This window comes from Hemiscyllium ocellatum, chromosome 20 (genome assembly GCF_020745735.1).
Source record: "Hemiscyllium ocellatum isolate sHemOce1 chromosome 20, sHemOce1.pat.X.cur, whole genome shotgun sequence".
Classification (NCBI taxonomy): domain Eukaryota; kingdom Metazoa; phylum Chordata; class Chondrichthyes; order Orectolobiformes; family Hemiscylliidae; genus Hemiscyllium; species Hemiscyllium ocellatum.
This window is the reverse complement of record NC_083420.1, coordinates 23,113,246-23,133,578: the sequence shown is the minus strand read 5'-3', so window position 1 is coordinate 23,133,578 and position 20,333 is coordinate 23,113,246. Positions and strand designations below refer to the sequence as shown.

The 20,333-nt window shown below is 40.6% G+C and overlaps 1 protein-coding gene across 4 annotated transcripts in view; it reads right to left on the bottom strand.

Annotated features, from left to right (window-relative positions):
* usp42 (ubiquitin specific peptidase 42) overlaps nt 1-20,333 on the bottom strand; it is a 111,868-nt gene that overhangs the window by 29,852 nt on the left and 61,683 nt on the right. For all 4 annotated transcript variants that reach the window (XM_060840579.1, XM_060840581.1, XM_060840580.1 and 1 more), the window contains 5 exons: nt 7,589-7,700; nt 5,839-5,979; nt 5,549-5,649; nt 5,318-5,459; nt 1,085-1,852 (listed from right to left, as the gene is read on the bottom strand). In XM_060840579.1, coding sequence (XP_060696562.1) covers nt 1,085-1,852; nt 5,318-5,459; nt 5,549-5,649; nt 5,839-5,979; nt 7,589-7,700 — 1,264 coding nt within the window. The remainder of the gene's footprint in view (nt 1-1,084; nt 1,853-5,317; nt 5,460-5,548; nt 5,650-5,838; nt 5,980-7,588; nt 7,701-20,333) is intronic.

The window sequence follows — 20,333 nt, the reverse complement described above, 5'->3', positions numbered from 1 at the left end:
GGTCCCTCTGCAGAGCAGCATGCTGCAACATTTTACCATTCACGTAATAATCCTTTTTACTGATACACCTGCCAAATGGATGACATTGTATTCCATCTGCCAGACCTTCACCTACTCACGTAGACATTCCACAAATTCCTTTCATAGAGTCATAGAGATATACAGCATGGAAACAGATCCTTCAGTCCAAGCCGTCCATGCCGACCAGATATCCCAACCCAATCTAGTCTCACCTGCCAGCATCCGGTCCATATCTCTCTAAACCCTTCCTATTCATATACCCATCCAAACGCTTCTTAAAAATGTTGCAATTGTACCAGCTTCCACCACTTCCTCTGCCAGCTCATTTATACACATATCACCCTCTGTGTGAAAAAGTTGCCCCTTAGGTCTTTTTTTATACCTTTCCCCTCTCACCCTAAACCTATGCCCTCTAGTTCTGGATTCCCCGACCCAGGGAAAAGACTTTGTCTATTTACCTATCCCTGACCCTCATAAATTTTATAAGATCACCCCTCAGCCTCTGACGTTCCAGGAAAAACAGCCTCAGCCTGTTCAGCCTCTCCCTATAGCTCAATTCCTTCTCCTTGCAATCCACTTCTGACCGGATTTTTCCAGTCCATCTGCATATTAAAATCCCCTATGATCACTGTAACTTTGCCTTTCCTACACATTTTTTGTACCTCCTGGTGTATCTTGCACCCAGGCTCCTGTACAATACTTATATAGTACATTCCATGTCCCCCACAATATGCTCGTTTTAAGATGGTTACAAACAAACATAATAACCACAACAACAGAACATAATATTCCTGAAAATGATCTACTGAACAGGACTGAATAAACATGCTTTATCGGATCCTTTTACTTTAAGTTCGTAAAACAAGAACCACTGGATGTCTCAGTAAAGTGGACATAATCATCATCCAGTTGTTGAATGTGCAATCAGTGGGAATCTTTTAAATTCCAGACATTTACATGAAACTATGCAGTCAGTAAGAGGAGACAAATGAATAGCAACTGTCTCAAAAGGGTTAGAAGGAACAGGTATAAATAAATAAATTTAACTCTTCAGACTACTTACTTTATCTGCAGATGATTCCTTTGCAGTAGATAATCCATTTGCAGAACAAGTCAGGGACTGCAGCTGAGAAACAGTGGATTCGCAGATCTGATGATTCTTGTCACGATCGCCCACTTCCCTGTGCACATCAGTTTTACTTATAACTCTCTCAGACAGATTCTCAGAATGGCAACTGTCACTAGTGGCTATAGATGAAGAGTTTACCTTGAGATGTGTACAGTGTCTAGTTCCATTAAGTGTACCATTTATAGCTTTCACATAACCATTTTCTTTTATCAAGCTCTTAGGTTCCTCATCAGAGTCCTCTGAAGATTCCTCATTATAAGGGACCAAAGAACTGGAAGATCCTTTGGACTGACCATTGACCATTAAGTGAGAAGAGGCAGTGTTGGATGCAACTGGCTGAGCAGCTACAATGGCTAAAGCAGTTGGAGCAGAGGGCGGAGATCCTGTGGCTGAAGTTCCTGAGGTAGATGGAGACACATTAGCATGGGAAACACTGGAAGGAGTTTTGTATAAGTTCTCCAATGGACTAGAATGCAGGTTGGTCTGAGTCGGAGCTTGTCTTGTTCCTTGCTTGGAGGGCTGTATACTGAAGGAAAGTTTTTGCCTTTTGGAAGATTCAGGTATCACACTTGGTCTGGGCAATGAACGATTCTGAGAGGGTCCAGGGGAAGTAGAAATGGTCCTGATTCCACTTGTGCTGGGTACTGCACTGCCAGGAACTTCCTTTTGAGAACAGTTTCCATTTGCTAAGTGGTTTGAGTTCTGCAATGCAGGAACAAAAATTGAATATGAAAGTGTTTTACAATATTTCAAAAGTTCATATTGACAGAGCTACTTGCAAATTTGGTATTAAATTTATTTATTTAGTGAAGGTTAAGTACAGACTGCTCATGGGCAATTCAGCAAACATGTTTTACTTTTTAATCCTTGTATACAACAGAACAGAAATGGAAATCAGCCCACAATTTCAGTATCAGGTCATTTAAATGAACTTCTGATATAAATAAAAGATTATACTTTACCGACTCAGATTATTTTAGTAATTCCAAAATTGGTCACACAAAGAACGAATAGGAGAGTTACAAGCAATTTCCATAAATATCCAATAGAACGTAGCATTGAGGGGCTGGGAAGCAGTTTTGTGGCATTTTGAAGTCCAAAACTGCGCTATCCCTGCTATGCAGAATGTATTTTGTTCAAAAGCCATAAATAAAATTGATTGTGCAATAACAATTCAGAAAACCTAAAAGAGACTACCTGGCTCATTAAGTTCCCACCATACAAGTCCCCCAATCCTCAGTTTACATTTGAATTTTAAATTATCTGTTCATGCAAATTCTTAAAAATTTCCTTGTTATTTATTTTGCTTAAATCAAATTATTAAATAATTGTTTCAAAATCTCTTTCAAGTATTTTAATTGTTCTTAAATCAACTCCCCTCCATGGGCATTTGTTACAGATATCCACAGGGTTGTGGAAGAAAGTTTGTTTCTTCTGGTGCTCTAACCTGGAGTTAGACTTGTGGATTTTGTAATTGTGCCCTCTAGTCCTATACTCCATGCCCAAATTAAACAGGTTGCTTACCCTCAAGAATTACTCTCAAATCCCCTCAAAATTACCAACAAAAACATTTTAGTTTCATAGATCTTCAACATTTAAAACCTCCAAAAACCACAATCGTCACTATTCCCTGAACTCTTTCCTATGCATCAGTTTGCTTTTCAATGAGATTAAGTAAAACTGACCGCCTCATTGTGACTTACAGTAAACTCTGATTTGTTTACCAAATGTATTGCATTAGCATCTGATTTCACAGAATTATTACTTGCTCATTAGCAAATAATTTCAATATATGAATAGCAACCACTCCCAAATTTAGGAATTAGTGGAAAATGGAATTAGTTGTGGACCATGCTAGAAATTTAGATGTGCATATATAAGGATAAATGTTCAAGGATTGTGGAATGTTTGAGAAACACATTAATCGTTTGGATTAAAGAATGTATTTTCAATCTTTTTTATTCTGTCCACCAGCTGATCTTTGAACTTAACTCAACATTGAGCAAATGAATTCGAAAGCTGATGAGACAGCAGGTAGTGATGACACAGAGGGATGAAGATAGAGAGGGAATAAGAGACGAGGTGAAAATTCTTGGGGGATGGAAGCAATTAAAATCTTACAACACCGGAACAACCTGTTTGGTTTCAGCACATTTGCTGTTTGAAAGAACAAGCGAAGGTCCCACCGTACTGAGCCTTCACAATTGTCTTTCAACTTTGTCCCCTCAAGTAGTTGTTTGATATTCTTTACAGAGCTATTGAATTAGTTTCTACTGCTCATTCAAAAAATGCATTCAAGATCATTCATCGCTGTATGAAATGATTTCTGAACTCCCTTTTGTTTCTGATGCCAAATACTTTAAAAGCAAAATATAAAATATTAAGAATCAAACAAATTTCACATATGCACTCTGCTAGGAATATAGAAGCAAATGTTTATATATAAATCTGTCTTAATACAAGGAGTACATTATTTATAAACATTTACACTTATGACGGACTGCAGAATGTTATGCCTCAGCAATTTCCAGCATCGTCACAGAGTTGAAGAATTTAAAGAGTATGCAAAATTCCCCAATTTACCAGGTTGATAGAAAACACAGACCAGGTTTCTATACTTGCCAAAAATAACTATATTGCAAATAATTAGACTCTAGTTCCAGAAAACAGTTATGAACCACTGTCATATAACAACTAATTAAAAATCTAAACCCTTTTTAAACCCACCTTTATATGCATGCACGTGCGTGCACACACACACACACAGTTTTAACAAATGGGTGTTATGGCTGAGGGGGAACTGGGAAAGCAGCTCACTGGCTTTTTCTCACAGGACCTGGTGAGAAAGTTCTTGTGATCAGAATGCTATTTCTTAATCTTCCTTTGACAGATGCTTCCATTAACTTGCAAGAGGCACAGAGTGGCTGGTTCACTTACTAAAGATCTTTCATTAGTAAGTCACAGCTTATGGCAATTGCTGGAGGAAAAATAAATGGATTTTCTTCAAGCTTAAAGTGGCTTTTACTGCAGAGAATAGAGTACTTTTGACCAGGAGCTCAGAAGGCTTCCCATTATCTGCTTCACAACCTCAACTGAATAGTTACCAGAGAACCAATCACATTCATTAGCAGGCAAAAGATCTTTGTCATTGATAACTGCACAAAGTATACAGACCAACCAGCTACAAAGTTCCATTTCTACACAATCAATTGGCTCCAGCTCAGCTACAACCACACTTCAATCACTGGGTCACAATGAGTATCAGATTACTTCCTTCCAAAACATGCAAAAAGCTTTCAGCAAGACATGAGTTCTTATTTCAGTCCATGATTAAAAATACATAAAATTAACACAATGTCTGCTGCCAGTCCCAAAATGCACTCAGCATGCATGCACAGTACCCATGCCAGTATCACCAATGATGCTATTCTTTCCCGTTGATTCATATTTAGAGTGTTTATATGGATACCATATTTTCTTTTTTTTTTACTGACACTGTGTTTCACAAAGTGTGCATGTGCAGGACTTTCCACATGGGCAATCTGAACCTTTCGGGGTGTCAGGAGCCAGTCAAAATAAAAAGACTGGATGTATAAAAACAATTTGCTTCAAGGTAATTGATTTTCCCAATACCTTAGCTCTTCCATTCCAGTAAACAACCAACATCATTTATAACAGAAATGAGATACATCTTGGATTTGAAATATTTTTCTTTGACTTTCAAAAACAGTATGGTGAATTCAAGCCAAAATAAAAATCAGAAGTCACATGACACCAGGTTATAGTCCAACAGATTAATCTGAAGTCACAAGCGTTCGAAGCACTGCTCCTTTGTCAGGCAAAGTGGTGACTTCAGTTGAAAGACGAGCAATGCTCTGAAAACTTGGATTCAAATAAACCTGTTGGACTATAACCTGGTGTCATGTGACTTCTGACTTTGCTCACCCCCGTTCAACACCGACACTTCCATATCAAAATAAAAACGCTCAATAATCATTATCTTGATTCAGAAATTGCATTAAGTATCTACTTCCATATTTGGAATTCCTCAATGCTTTTATATTTATAAAGTTATTGTGAATCAAGACAGATGTGCTTCAAGATTATTTATAGCTGTTCATACAGCCACTCTAGAAACAAAAACTGGTTTGACCCAACAGATCCTACCTTGGTCCTGTGTGGAGGGAGCTGTGGTCCAATAAAACCAGATACAGTCTGATTGGTAGCCAATCGCTGGTTTACAGGTGGCCTTGGAGATGACTGGCCTGGGTGATTAGAATGTTCTGAGCTATTTTTTGTATCATGAGATCTGAAAAATTATGAATCTTTGTTTTGGTACAAGACTAGTCAAAGTTATGAGAACAATTACATTTCAACGTAAAAAAATTATTTCAATACCTGATGTAAAAGAGCACATAGGCTTGTTGGTTTAGCACTGATCTGATGTCACTTGAAGATACGACAGAATCATTCATCTGGTACCACTGTCCATTGCTAGCCTGAGAGTAGATTTATTTCCATTTTAATTTGAAATATAATTGTTAAAGAATGAAGACTTGTGAAATCTGATAATTTTCACAACAAGATATTCAAACAAATTACTTACTGAATTAACATAAAAATTAACAAGTTATACATAGGCCATTCTGGCAACTTACTTTCAAATGTTAATCATTTTCAACAATTACCTTGATATAACAGTAGTAATGTCCAGCATGGCAGCTGAATCCTGAATGTACCAATACTGCATATAACACATAGATAACTGGCTCTCCATTAGACTGCGACATATAGGGTCGAACATCCAAATATTCAGAGTACCTCACTTCCTAAAAGGAAAGACAAATTACTAAATCATCTAAGTGTCAGATTCTCCACAGACTGCACACCTTCCAGAAGATTAAATGAAACACAAAATCCAAGATTCCAAATTACTCATGGTTTGTTACCAACACAACTGCTGGGTGGCACAATGATCATACAGACACAGAAACACAACTTTTCAGTCAAACTCCTGAATGTCAGTTCACTGAAATCAACAAAGTTCACAGCAGAATTGACTTGACAGTGTTTGATTTTATTACAGCACTGTACTACTGAAGCATCCATATAAGAGATGCCCCCGAATTTAGTTAGCAAACCACTGATTCAGACACACAAATAAAGAACCACTGGTGTCTCACTCCAAGTAAAGTGGCAAACCGTACAGTGAAGGATGTGGACATCAGTGGAGGGTGTTGTGGCCAGCAGGAAGTGATAACAGCAGCCAGAAGGCTCTGACAATACATGTGAGAACTACCATCTGTGCGTGTATGGATGACAGCAGCCATCCTGGCATTAATAACATTCAGTTTGTTTGAAGGAGCAACCAAAATGAGTGAAAAGATATTTCTCCACACTTAAAGGATATTTTTCTCTATTAAAACAATCACTACACTTCAAAATTGCACAGTTGCTGTTAAATAGTTTAAATATACCTGAAAGATATAAATTGTCATATAAATGCAAGTCTTTATTTAAATGTCCATGCTTTTGCAGATCAACACAATATAAATTACAACATCTGTGGAAACAAATAATTTTGATGAAAAATCATCTGTATGAAATGTTATTGGTTTCTCTCCACAACAGTGGGCTTTTACAGCATTTCAATTTTTATTTCAGATTTCTACCATTTGTAGTATTTTGAATTTCCGCAATGAAAATTCCTGACAATTGTATTTCAAAACAAACAATGCCTTCCTTTTCACATCATCCTGACTATTTTGCCATAACAGTCTGCAGGGATTGGAAAGATCCTGAATCTTGCCCCAAAAAGAGAAAAAAATATGTAGACCTTGTTGTGCTGCTCAGGAAACGGAACAGTCCATGGATCCATCCATGTCTGATGAAAAGAGTAATCTTGGGAGTGCAGTCACAGTATTTGAGCTATTCCATTTGTAATAAAGCCAAGTCAACAACATTAAGACCTTAATTGAACCATTTTCATCCCTTGTCAGATCAAAGAACTTAAGTGTGAACAGAATTTTAAGATGAGACTATTGTTCTTCTGTGGCTAAGTGCTAGAAGTTGTTTTTGCAAAGAATATAAATGTAATAAGTTAAAATTTAAATGGAGGGAACCAAATGAAAACTGTATTTCCAAAAAAAAACAGCAATATTGAAAACCTCCAATTTGCCACCATTTTTTTTTAAAGTCTGTTTTTAAGTCTGAAAAGCTGACTAGAAAGTATACAAGACAAAAGTTAGGATAATTAAGGAAGAAATTCCCTTAATTACATAAAGAAGCTAGAGGTTGTGAAAGACAATTCACTTTTAAATGTTTTAATGTGCTTACATAGGGTGGTCTCCTTCCCCCAACCCCTTGGAGTTTCTTACCTCAACCACTTACTTACAAATAGAATTTAGGAAAAATAGAATTTTCAAAATTGAACAGTACCTTTGTGATCTTTCCACCTGTAAAGTTTGCAAAGCGCTTCAGAGAAAGTGTCAGCACATTCGAAGCTCGATGGATTGTGAATCTTTTCGAGGCTGGCACCATTTTCTTACACCTGGTTTCATTATGAGATATATTTAGTATCAAAATTCACAGGTATGCAATAAATTCAAAAGTTATGATGGAATGCATTATATTTTCACTGACTATAAATGTCAAAGATAAGACTATTTCTGATTATCTTTTCGTTCTTGAATGGAATACTCAGTTGCGGCCCATAAGTTAAAGTTTTGACTTTATAACTGAAAAGCTGCCATGTGATTTTCTCAATCCATTTGGGTCAGTCGACCAATTCTTGTTTCGACTATTCCAATATATTATGCATTTTCCTTCATTGCTACATTCATACATCCAGGCCTTTGGACACCAGTGATATTGTGCACCTTCACCAATTTAGAACATAGAACATAGAAAAATACAGCGCAGTACAGGCCCTTTGGCCCTCGATGTTGCGCCGATCCAAGCCCACCTAACCTACACTAGCCCACTATCCTCCATATGCCTATCCAATGCCCGTTTAAATTCCCATAAAGAAGGAGAGTCCACCACTGCTACTGGCAGGGCATGCCATGAACTCACGACTCACCGAGTAAAGAATCTACCCCTAACATCTGTCCTATACCTACCATCCCTTAATTTAAAGCTATGCCCCCTCGTAATAGCTGACTCCATATGTAGAAAAAGGTTCTCATGGTCAACCCTATCTAAACCCCTAATCATCTTGTACACCTCTATCAAGTCACCCCTAAACCTTCTTTTCTCCAATGTAAACAGCCCCAAGTGCCTCAGCCTTCCCTCATACGATCTTCCTACCATACCAGGCAACATCCTGGTAACCCTCCTCTGCACCCGTTCCAGTGCCTCCACATCCTTCCTATAGTATGGCGACCAAAACTGCACACAATACTCCAGATGCGGCCGCACCAGAGTCGTATACAACTGCAACATAACCTCAGGACTCCGGAACTCAATTCCTCTACCAATAAAAGCCAGTACGTCATATGCCTTCTTCACAGCACTATTTACCTGGGTGGCAACTTTCAGAGATTTGTGTACATGGATACCAAGATCCCTCTGCTCATCCACATTACCAAGTATCTGACCATTAGCCCAGTACCCCATCTTCTTGTTACTCTTACCAAAGTGAATCACTTCACACTTACCTACATTGAACTCCATTTGCCACCTTTCTGCCCAGCTCTACAGCTTATCTATATCCCGTTGTAACCTGCCACATCCTTCCTCACTGTCAACAACTCCACCGACTTTCGTATCATCCACAAATGTGCCCACCCAACCTTCTAGCCCCTCCTCCAGGTCAGTTATAAAAATGACAACAGCAATGGTCCCAAAACAGATCCTTGTGGAACACTGCTAGTAACTGCACTCCAAGACGAACCTTTACCATCAACTATTACCCTCTGTCTTCTTCCAGCCAGCCAATTCCTAATCCAAACCCCCAACGCACCCTCAATGCCATACCTCCGTATTTTTTGCAGTTGCCTACCATGGGGATCCTTATCAAACGCCTTACCAAAATCCATATACACCACATCTACCGCTTTATCCTCGTCCACCACCTTAGTCACCTTCTCAAAGAATTCAAGAAGGTTTGTGAGGCACGACCTGCCCTTCACAAAACCATGCTGACTATCCTTGATCACATTATTCCTATCCAGATGTTCATAAATCCTATCCCTTACAATTCTCTCTAAGACTTTGCCCACAACAGAAGTGAGACTCACCGGCCTATTGTTACTATGGTTATCCCTACTCCCCTTCTTGAACAAGGGAACCACATTTGCTATCCTCCAGTCTTCTGGCACTATTCCTGTAGACAACGAGGACATAAAAATCAAGGCCAATGGCTCTGCAATCTCCTCCCTTGCTTCCCAGAGAATCCTAGGATAAATGCCATCAGGCTCAGGGGACTTACCTATTTTCACCCTTTCCAGAAAATCCAACACCTCTTCCCTACATGCCTCAAAGCCATCCATTCTAATTAATTGTGACTCAATATTCACATCGGCGACAATGTCCTGTTCCTGAGTGAATACTGACGAAAAGTATTAATTCAGTATCTCCCCAATCTCTTCAGCCTCCACACGCAACTTCCCACTACTATCCTTGACTGGACCTATTCCTACCCTAGTCATTCTTTTATTCCTGACATACCTATAGAAAGCCTAATTTTCCCTAATCCTACCAACCAAGGACTTTTCATGTCCCCTCCTTGCTGCTCTTAGCTCTCTCTTTAAACTTAATTAGTACTCCAGATGTTAATAAGTTAATAAACCTCAGATTAACTTCATATACAATTAAGTATATATTGATAACATTGATGGCATCAAATTATAAACTGGGCAGAGACATCAATTCCAATTGAACTTAGTAGGAAAGAGTGGGTCAGTCCTTTCCTTTGATATATAAAATCATCTGATTTTAACCTCAATTCTACATTCCTGCATACCCCAGATAACGAAGGGGATGAAAGGTTATCAAGAATCTAAATACTTCTGTCTTAAAATATTTAAACATTTATTGCACTGCTTTTTCAAGAAGGAAATTTCAAAGATTCTCAACCCTCAGAAAAAATGCTTCCTCAGCTGTCATAAATGGGCAACCGTTATTTTTAAACGATGACCTCTAGTTCTGGACTCTCCCACAAGATGAAACATTTTTTCCCACATCCACCTGAACAAGTCTCAAGATCTTATTTCCAAGTAAGTCACCTCTGTGACTCCTAAACTTCAGGAGATACAGGCCAAACCTTTCTTCATAAGGCAATCTGCTTATCCCAAGTATTGGTCTAGTAAACCCTTTTAACTCTGCTTCCAATGCATTTAACATCCTTCTGTAAGTACAGTGACCAGTTCTGTGAACAGCATTCCAGATGCCGTCCCACCAATGCCCTGCATAACAGAAGTGACAACTCCTTAACCTTGCATTCAATTCTCCTTGCAATAAACATCACATTCCATGAGCATTCCTGATTACCTGCTGTGTCTGGAAAATGACACTGGCAAAGTAGCAAAGGAGAACAAAGAAATGGCAGAGGAACTGAATAGATACTTTGTATTAGTCTTCACAGTTGAAGACACCAGTACATACCAGAACTCGAGAGAGTTAGGGGCAGAGGTGAGTGTAGTGTCTATCACTAAGGAGAAGGTGCTGGGAAGCTGAAGGACCTGAAGGTGGTTAAATCACCCAGACTGGACAGACTGCACCCCAGGAGTCTGAAGAGATAGTTGAGGAGATTGTGGAAGCGTTGGTGGTGATCTTTCAAAACTCACTGGGGTCAGGGAGGATGCCAGAGGACTGGAAAATGGCTAATTAAAATACCCTTGTTTAAAAAGGGAAAGAGGCAGAAGACAGGAAATTATAGGGCAGTTAGCCTGACCTCAGTCACTGGTAAAATTTTAGAATCCATGAAGGAATGAGATTTCAGGAGTACTTGGAAATGCATGGTAAAATGGGGCAGAGTAAGCTGGTTTTGTCAAGAGGATGTCATGCCTTATAAATCTGTTCAAATTTTTTGAGTAAGCAACCTGCAAGTTAGACACAGGACAGCCAGTAGATTAGATTAGATTCCCTACAGTGTGGAAACGGGCCCTTTGGCCCAATCAGTCCACATCGGCCCTCCAAAGATTAACCCACCCAGACCCATTTTCCTCTGACTAACGCACCTAGCATTATGGGCAATTTACCATGGCCAAATCACCTGACCGGCACATCTTTGGACTGTGGAAGGAAACCGAAACACCTGGAGGAAACCCACACAGACACGGGGAGAATGTGCAAACTCCATACAGCCACCTGAGGCGGGAGTTGAACCTGGGACCCTAGTACTGTGAAGCAGCAGTGCTAACCACTGAGCCACCATGCCACCCATGGTGTGACTTTTTTGGATTTTCAGAAGACTTCTGACAAGATACTGCTCAGAAAACTGCTAAATAAGAGCTCACGGTGGCACGTACAGAGTATTGGCTGACTGGCAGAAGGAAGAGTGTGCAGATAAAGGGTTGTTTTTCAGGATGGCAGCTGGTGACTAATGAAGTTCCACAGGGGTCAGTGGAACCACAGCTATTCACATTATACACTACCATCTGGATGAAGGAAATTAGAGTATTGTTGCTATTTTGCAGATGACACAAAGATAGGTCAAGGGACAGATAGTGTTGAAGAAGCAGGGAGGTTGCAGAAGGACTTGGACAGGCTAGGAGACAGGGCAAAGATGTGATAGATGGAATATACTGCACAACCGTGCGAGATTACGCATTTCGGAAGGAAGAATAGAGGCATAGATTATTTTCTAAATATGAAAGGCTTTGGAAATCTGAAGCACAAAAGGGATCTAGTTCCAGGAGTCATAGTTCAGGATTCTCAAGATTAACACGCAGGATCAACTGGTAATTAGGAAGCAAGTGCAAAGTTACAGGACGAAATTATAAGAGTAGGGATGTACTGCTGAGGCTGGATAAGGTTCTGGTCAGACGGCATTTGGAACATTAAAAGCAGTTTTGGGTCCCATATCTAAGAAAGGATATGCTGGTCTTGGAGGTGGTCCAGATGAGGATCACAAGAATGATCCTATGAATGAAGGATGAGGGGAAACTTACAGAATACTGAGAAGCCTGGATAGAGTGGACATGGAGGAGACATTTGCACTAGTAGGAAAAACTAGGACCCAAAGGGCCTCAGAGCGCAGTGACAGCCATTGACAACCTGGAAGGGGAGAAATTTCTTCCAACAGTGTCCTCATGAATCTGTGGAACTCATTGCCACAGAAGACTGTAGAGGCCAAGTCACTGAGTGTCTTTAAGAACATAAAAGATCGGTTTTTTGATAAATATGGGGATCAAGGGTTATGGTGAGAAGGCAGGAGAATGGGGTTGAGAAACCTATCAACCATGATCAAACAACAGGGCAGGCACGATGCTCCAAAGGCCTAATTCTGCTCCTATACCAATGCATGCTCTCTGACATCTCTCTGCAATCGCTTACCATTTAGATAGTATACTCTTCTTTTATTCTTTCTGCCAAAATGGACAATTTCACACTCTCCCACATTATATTCCATTTGCCAGATCACTGGCTACTTACTGAATCTATCTATATTCCTCTGAAGGCTCATCTTCACAATTGTCTTTCCTAACTTTGCCATCAGCAAATTTGGCTAGCATACTTCAGTCCTTTCATCCAAATTATTTATAAATGTAAACAATTGAGGCTCAGCACCGATCCATGAAATACCACTCACAACATCCTGCTAGCCTGAAAAAGATTCACTTTTTCCTAGTCTACCCTGCCTGTTAGCCGATCTTCTATCTTCCGCCTGGGAACCCCCCAACCACAAGGGATGAACTCAGATTTCTCCAGTTTCCTCATTTCCCCTCCCCCCACCTTGTTTCAGTCGATTCCCTCGAACTCAGCACCGCCCTCCTAACCTGCAATCTTCTTCCTGACCTCTCCGCCCCGCCCCCACCCCAGTCCAGCCGATCACCCTCACCTTGACCTCCTTCCACCTATCACATCTCCATCGCCCCTCCCCAAAGTCCCTCCTCCCTACTTTTTATCTTAGCCTGCCTGGCACACTCTCCTCATTCCTGATGAAGGGCTCTGGCCCGAAACATCGAATTTCCTGTTCCTTGGATGCTGCCTGACCTGCTGTGCTTTAACCAGCAACACATTTTCAGATCTTCTATCCATGTCAACATATCACCCCGTACACCATAAGTTTTTATTTTCTGCAATAATCTTTTATATGGCAACTTATCAAATGCCCCAAGCACTATAGGCAGCATGAAGGTTCAGTGGTTAGCACTGCTGTCTCACAGCGTCAGGGACCTGGATTCAAATCCAGACCTTGGTGTCCATCTGTGTGGACTTTGCACATTCTCCTCTTGTCTCCGTGGTTTCTGCCAGGTACTCCTGTTTCCTCCCACGGTCCAACGATGTGCAGGTTAGGTGGATTGGTCATGCTAAATTGCCTCATAGTATCCAGGGATTTGCAGGTATAGGGTTCGGATTGGGTCTGGGTGGGATGCTCTTTGGAGGGTTGTAGAGCGTGGAAACAGACCCTTTGGTTCAATTAGTTGACGCCGACCTATTTCTAAACTAAACTAGTTCCACCTGCTTGCTTTTCCTATTCATGTACTTATCCAAATTTCATTTTAAAATTGAGGCTGTATATGCAGCCACCTCTTTCTCTGGCAGTTCATTTCACATACTGACCACTTTAGCGTAAAAAAGTTGTCCCTCATGTCCTTTTTAAATCTTTCTTCTCCCACCTTAAAAATATGTTTCCTAGCTTTTAACTCCCCCAGCTTAGGGAAAAGACCTTTGCTATTCACTTTATCTGTGTCCCTCATGATTTTATAAACATCTAAGGTCACCTTAAGTCTCCTATGCTCCAGTGAAAAAAAGTCCCAGCCTATCTTTATAACTCAAACTCCATTCCTGGCAACATTACGGTAAATGAACCCTATCCGGTTTAATAACATCGTTCCTATAACAGTGTAACCCGGAACTGCACATAGTACTCCAGGAGAGGCCTCATCAACATCCTGTACAACCTCAACATGATGTCCCAACTCCTTTATTCAAGGCAAGTGTGCTAAATGCTTTCTTGACCATCCTGTCTACCTGTGACGCAAATTTCAAAGAATTATGTACCTAAACCCCTTAGTCTCTGCTCTACAACAGTACGCAGGCTCTACCATTAATTGTATAGGTCCTCCTTTTGCTTGTTTTACCAAAATGTAATATCTTGCATTTCTCCAAATTAAACTCCATCTGTCACTCCTCAGTCCATTGAACCAACTGATCAAAATCTCTCTATAAGCTGAGACAACCTCGTTTACTGTCCACGATATCACCAATTTTGATGACATCTGCAAACTTACTAATTATGCCTCTTATATTCTCATCAAAATTATATGCATAAATGACAAACAAAAGGTGACTCAGTACTGATCCCTGTGGAATGCCACTAGTCACAGGCCTCCAGTCTGGAAAACAATGTTCCATCACAACCAACCTATCTCCTACCTTCAAACTAATTCCAACCTCGCCTTGCGTATCATGTAAGCAAACTTTACCAATTAGTCTACCAGGCAAAACCTTATCAAAAATTTTACTGAAGTCCAAATAAACAATGCCCACTGCTCTGCTCTCAACAATCATTTTGGTTACTTCCTCAAAAAACTCAAACAAGTTTGGAAGACACAATTTCCCAAACACAAAACCATACTGACTATTCCTAATAAGTTTTTGCCTATCCAAGTGCATGTAAATCCTATTTTACACAATCACCTCCAACAACTTATCCACCAACGTCAGATTCATCGGTCTATAGTTTCCAGGCTTCTCCTTACAGTCTTTCTTAAATAAATGTACAACATTATCCACCCTCCAGTCCTCTGACACCTCACCTGTTATTATAGATAATACAAAATTTCTGCTGGGGCCCCACAATTTCTTCCCTAACTTCCCACAACATCCTTGGATACACTTTGTCAAGTCCTAGAGATTTATCCACATTTATGTTTTCTAAAGCCTCCAGCACTTCCTCTTCTGTCATGTGAACGGTTTTTAAAACATCAATATTTATTTTCCTGAGTTATCTAGCCTCCATTTCTTTCTCCACAATAAAAACTGACACAAAATGCTCATTTAAAATCTCTCCCGTCTCCTGAGGTTCAACACAAAGATGATCTTTATCGGGTCCTACACTTTCTTTAGTTGCTCTTAATGTGCTTCAGAATCTCTTTGGATTATACCTTCATGGACGAAACCTTCGTTATCATTAAACAGTCCAAGTTAGAAACCACACACCATCTTAGTAATAGCGCATTCACCAGGATCAAGTTCACCAAAGAGGAGAACGACAACCAACTCACGCTCTTAGACATACTGGTAAAATGAACAAACAATGGTGAATTCCTTACCAGAGTGTACAGAAAGGCTACATATACAAGCCAGACTCTTAATTACAAAGTAACCACCCCAATGTCCACAGTCACAGCTGTGTCAAGACTTTGTTTAAATGAGCTATAACACATTGCAACACCCCAGAGCTCTGCGAAAAAAAGAGAAACACCTATACAAAATCTTGCTAATAACTGGTATCCTAACAGCTTCATCCGCCGATGCCTAGTATACAAACAACACCAAGAAGACACTGTGTGCCCCAAACACATTGACTACCCTGCCCTGTGTTAGAAATGTCTCAGAACTGACTACAAGACTCCTACTTCCTCTGGGAATAATGACAGCAACACAAACCAACAGCCACACTTTGCTAGCTACTACCAAAGATAAAAGACGCCATACCCACCACAAACAGGACGAATGCAACATACAAAATACCATGCAGCAACTATGAGAAACATTACACAGGACAAACGGGCAGGACACTTGCTACCAGAATATGAGAGCATCAGCTTGCAGCAAAGCTCTCTGTCAAGTCAAGACACACTGACAATGAAGGACACCAATTCAACTGGGACAATGTTATGATACTGGGACAGGCAAAACAAAGACAAGCTCGGGAATTCCTGCAGACCTGATATTCATCCACCGGTGCCATAAACAAACATGTAGAAATAGACTATCTATAGACCACTACAGTACAAAACCAGAAATAGAACCATCCACCATGGTAAACAGACCATAAAAACTCTGGGCAGATCACAACAATAGCACTTCAACCAGAAGCTACACAGCACTGAAGGTATCATCCAGAAGTTGGGGTGGGGGGGGGCGCAAAATGTTTGCAAAACAAAAAATCAACTGGCTCAGTGAACCAACCAACAACTCTTTGGATTATCTTTAACGTTATTTGCCAAGGCTCTTTCATTTCCCCTCTTTGGAATGCTGATTTCCTTCTGAAGTATGTCCCTACAGTCATTATACTCTTCAAGAGATTATTTTGATCGCATGTGTCCCTATCTAATATATGATTCTTTTTACTCTTAACTAGAATCTTATGGGCGGCACGGTGGCACAGTGGTTAGCACTGCGGCCTCACAGCGCCAGGGACCTGGGTTCAATTCCCGCCTCAGGCGACTGACTGTGGAGTTTGCACGTTCTCCCCGTGTCTGCGTGGGTTTCCTCCGGGTGCCCCGGTTTCCTCCCACAGTCCAAAGATGTGCGGGTCAGGTGAATTGGCCATGCTAAATTGCCCGTAGTGTGAGGTAAGGGGTATATGTAGGGGTATGCGTGGGTTGTGCTTCGGCGGGTCAGTGTGGACTTGTTGGGCCGAAGGGCCTGTTTCCACACTGTAAGTAATCTAATCTAATCTAATCTAATCTAATCTAAAAAAAATCTTTATTCATCCATTGTTCCCTGACCTTACCAGCTTTACCTTTCATTCAAACTGGAACATAATGCCTCCGAACTCTCATTATCACACTTTTGCAAGTCTCCTACCTGTTAGTCATCCTGTTATCTATGAACAGTCTACTCTAATCAACTTTTGAATATTCTTGTTTCATATCTTTAAAATGTGCCTTACTCCAATTAAGAACTTTAACTTTTATGGAAAAAGTTTTCATGATTTTTTAAAACTAACAGAATTATGATCACTAGTCCCAAAGTGATCCCCCTATCAATACTTCAGTCACTTGACCTGACTTATTTCCCAAGAGAAGGTCAAGTTTTGTTCCTTCTCTAGTAGGAACATTTACATATTGGTAATGAAAATTTTCTTAACACATTTAACAAATTCATCACCATCCAAACTTTTAAAACTATGGTAATCCCAGTCAAATGTTTGGAAAATTAAAATCACCTATTATTCTTACTTATATCTGAGATCTCTCTACATATTTGCACCTCAATTTCCCTCTGACTACTGGGGGGGCCTTCAGCACACTCCTATCAAAGTGACCATCCCTTTCTTATTCCTAATTTTAACCCATATATTTTCACTGGATGATTCCTCAGAAATATCCTCTCTTAGTACTATAGTAATGTTTCCTTTATCAAAAATGCTACTTCCCCATTTCTCCTACTTCCCTTTCTATCCTTCCTATACAATCTAAAATCCAGAACATTGAGCTGCTAGTCCTTTCTTTCCCTCAGCCAAGTTTCTGTAATAGAAATGACGCCCCAGTCCCATGCTCCCCCAATACATTCTTGGAGTTCATCAGCCTTACTTGCAAGATCCCTTGCATTGAAATAAATGGAGTTTAATTCTTCAGAGTTACCCTGTTCTGACTTACTCTCGTGCGTCTTTTCTAATTAACTTGTTCTTTTCTGGGGGGGATCCAAGATGGCGGCGACCCAGCAAGACTGAGTCCACAGTGCTCTACCCAAAACTTGGGAAAAGTGGGCTATCCACCCCCACCACACTCACTAAACCATTTATAATAGTTGTTAACCTTAAATAGTCTAATACTAGCTGGAAAATGAGTAAAGGGAAGGGAACAGGCGGCTCTAAGAAAGCAGGGACCCCTCCCCCACCCTCTCCCTCTTCAGCTGCAACAAAGGTGTCTTCAGCTACTTCAGGAGATTTACCAATGAAGATGAGCTTTGAGGAGATGTTTGCCAGGTGGGAGGCGAAGATTGATGCTTTTATCGATGAGTCTCGGCAGAGCAGAGAAGCACCATCAGCCGAGCTGCAGAAGCAGGGCAGAGACATTCAGGAATTGGAGTGCCGAGTCAGAGAGGTGGAGTCGAAGGCCGCAGCCTCAGAGACTGGGATAAAATCAACTGCCGACCACATCCGTTTTCTCGAGAATCGAGTCCAGAACCTAGAAAACCACATTGATGACCTCGAAAATCGATGTCGTAGAAAAAATATTCGGTTGTTGGGCCTGCCCGAACAGGAAGAGGGAGGTCAGCTAACAGCATTCTTAGAGCATTGGCTGCCACAACTTTTAAATCTGCATAATGGATCAGGCCGGGTAAGGGTGGAATGGGCCTACTGGGTCACAGTTCGTGGGCCCGGCTCAACCCAGCGCCCACGCCTGGTCCTGTTCCAGCTGCAGAGCTATAGGGAGAGGCAGATGCTCCTGGAAGCCTCAAGAAATCTGGGAAAAGATCCCCAAGCTATGACCCACAAAGGATCCAGGATCATGCTGTTCCAGGACTTCTCCCCAGCTTTGGTCCGAAAGAGGAAGGCATTCGATGAGGCGAAGAAGCGTTTAAGGGACTTAAATATCCAGTACTCCTTACGATATCCAGCGACGCTACGCCTTAGCCACGAAGGATCCATATATAACTTCGGATCACCGGAGAAGGCTAAGGAATTCTTGGACTCTCTTAAATAAACTGTAAGAGATTGTGGACGCTGGTCTGCCTTTCCCATTATTTTGATTTACATCCCTTCATCTTTTCTTATCTTTCCCCCTATGTGTGTATGTATATATATATATATGTTGGGGCGTTTGGTTAATGTTGATGGGGAGAGGTGGTTACCTTATTCTATTTTACTTCTGTTTTTAGGAGCAGGGTTGTTTTTCTTTCCCCTGTTATTTTGTGGTATTATATTTAAGTATTACATGTTGAGATTGTAATCTTATAGTTATATATGGTATTAATATTCCCAAATATATTTAGATGTGGGTGTGGGTGGGGGTGGGGTGTTCACTGTTAACTCTAGCTTTATATTATATTTGAATTCTCCTCATTTTATTGAGGAACACCTGGGTCAAGGGTGGGGCACTGGTTGGAAGAGGGTAAGATGGACTGTGGGAGAGGAAGTGACGCTCCCTGGGAACAAGGGAGAAAATCTCCAATTCGGAATGTTTTATATTTTTTATACTTAGAAAGAGTTTTTTGTTGTATTGTTTTGAGTGTATCAGAGAATCTTTACTTTTGTAAATCTTGTATGCTCCATGCTCGGGATGTTCTAGATAGGGTTTCCCCTCCCGAGGGGTCTCGGATCTGTCCAGATGATTATGGCTGAACAGTCGGTTAAGTGGTGCACCTGGAATGTCAGGGGGAGTAATTCGCCAGTTAAAAGGAAGAAAATATTATCAAATCTTAAGGAGAGAGTTGATATAGCTCTCCTACAGGAGACACACCTGTCGGATAAAGAACACTTAAAATTACGACAGGGCGGATTTGATCAGGCCTTTTTTTCCTCTTTTAATTCAAAAAGCAGGGGAGTCGTTATCCTTGTCCGGAAGAACTTCCCTTTGAAAATTCTAAATCAGATAAAAGACGAATCTGGACGATATATTTTGATTAAAGCCCTCATAAATGGAGAGGAATATGGGATCTTAAATGTATACTGCCCCCCGGCACACCCCTTTAAATTCATAACGGAAGCTTTTTCAAAACTGATGGCCTTTGGTGCCCGTCATACAATTATAGGGGGAGACTTTAATTGTATTATGGATCCGGAAATAGATAGGATTCCCAAGAGTGCCGCTGGAATATCTCCCAGATCTAGACAACTGGCGGACCTGAATAAAGAATTAGGATTGGTAGATGTATGGAGATGTCTCCATCCACAGGGTAGAGATTTTTCTTTCTACTCTAATCCACATAAATGTCACACAAGAATTGATATGTTTTTTGCCCCATTGATTTTTCTAAACTCTATAGCAACCTGTAAAATAGGTACTATAGCAATCTCTGACCATGCCGCTGTATACATGGAAACTAAGGTAAAGAACAATGGGACATCTGCTCGGCATTGGCGTATGGACCCCTTCCTGATAAAAGATAGCAAATT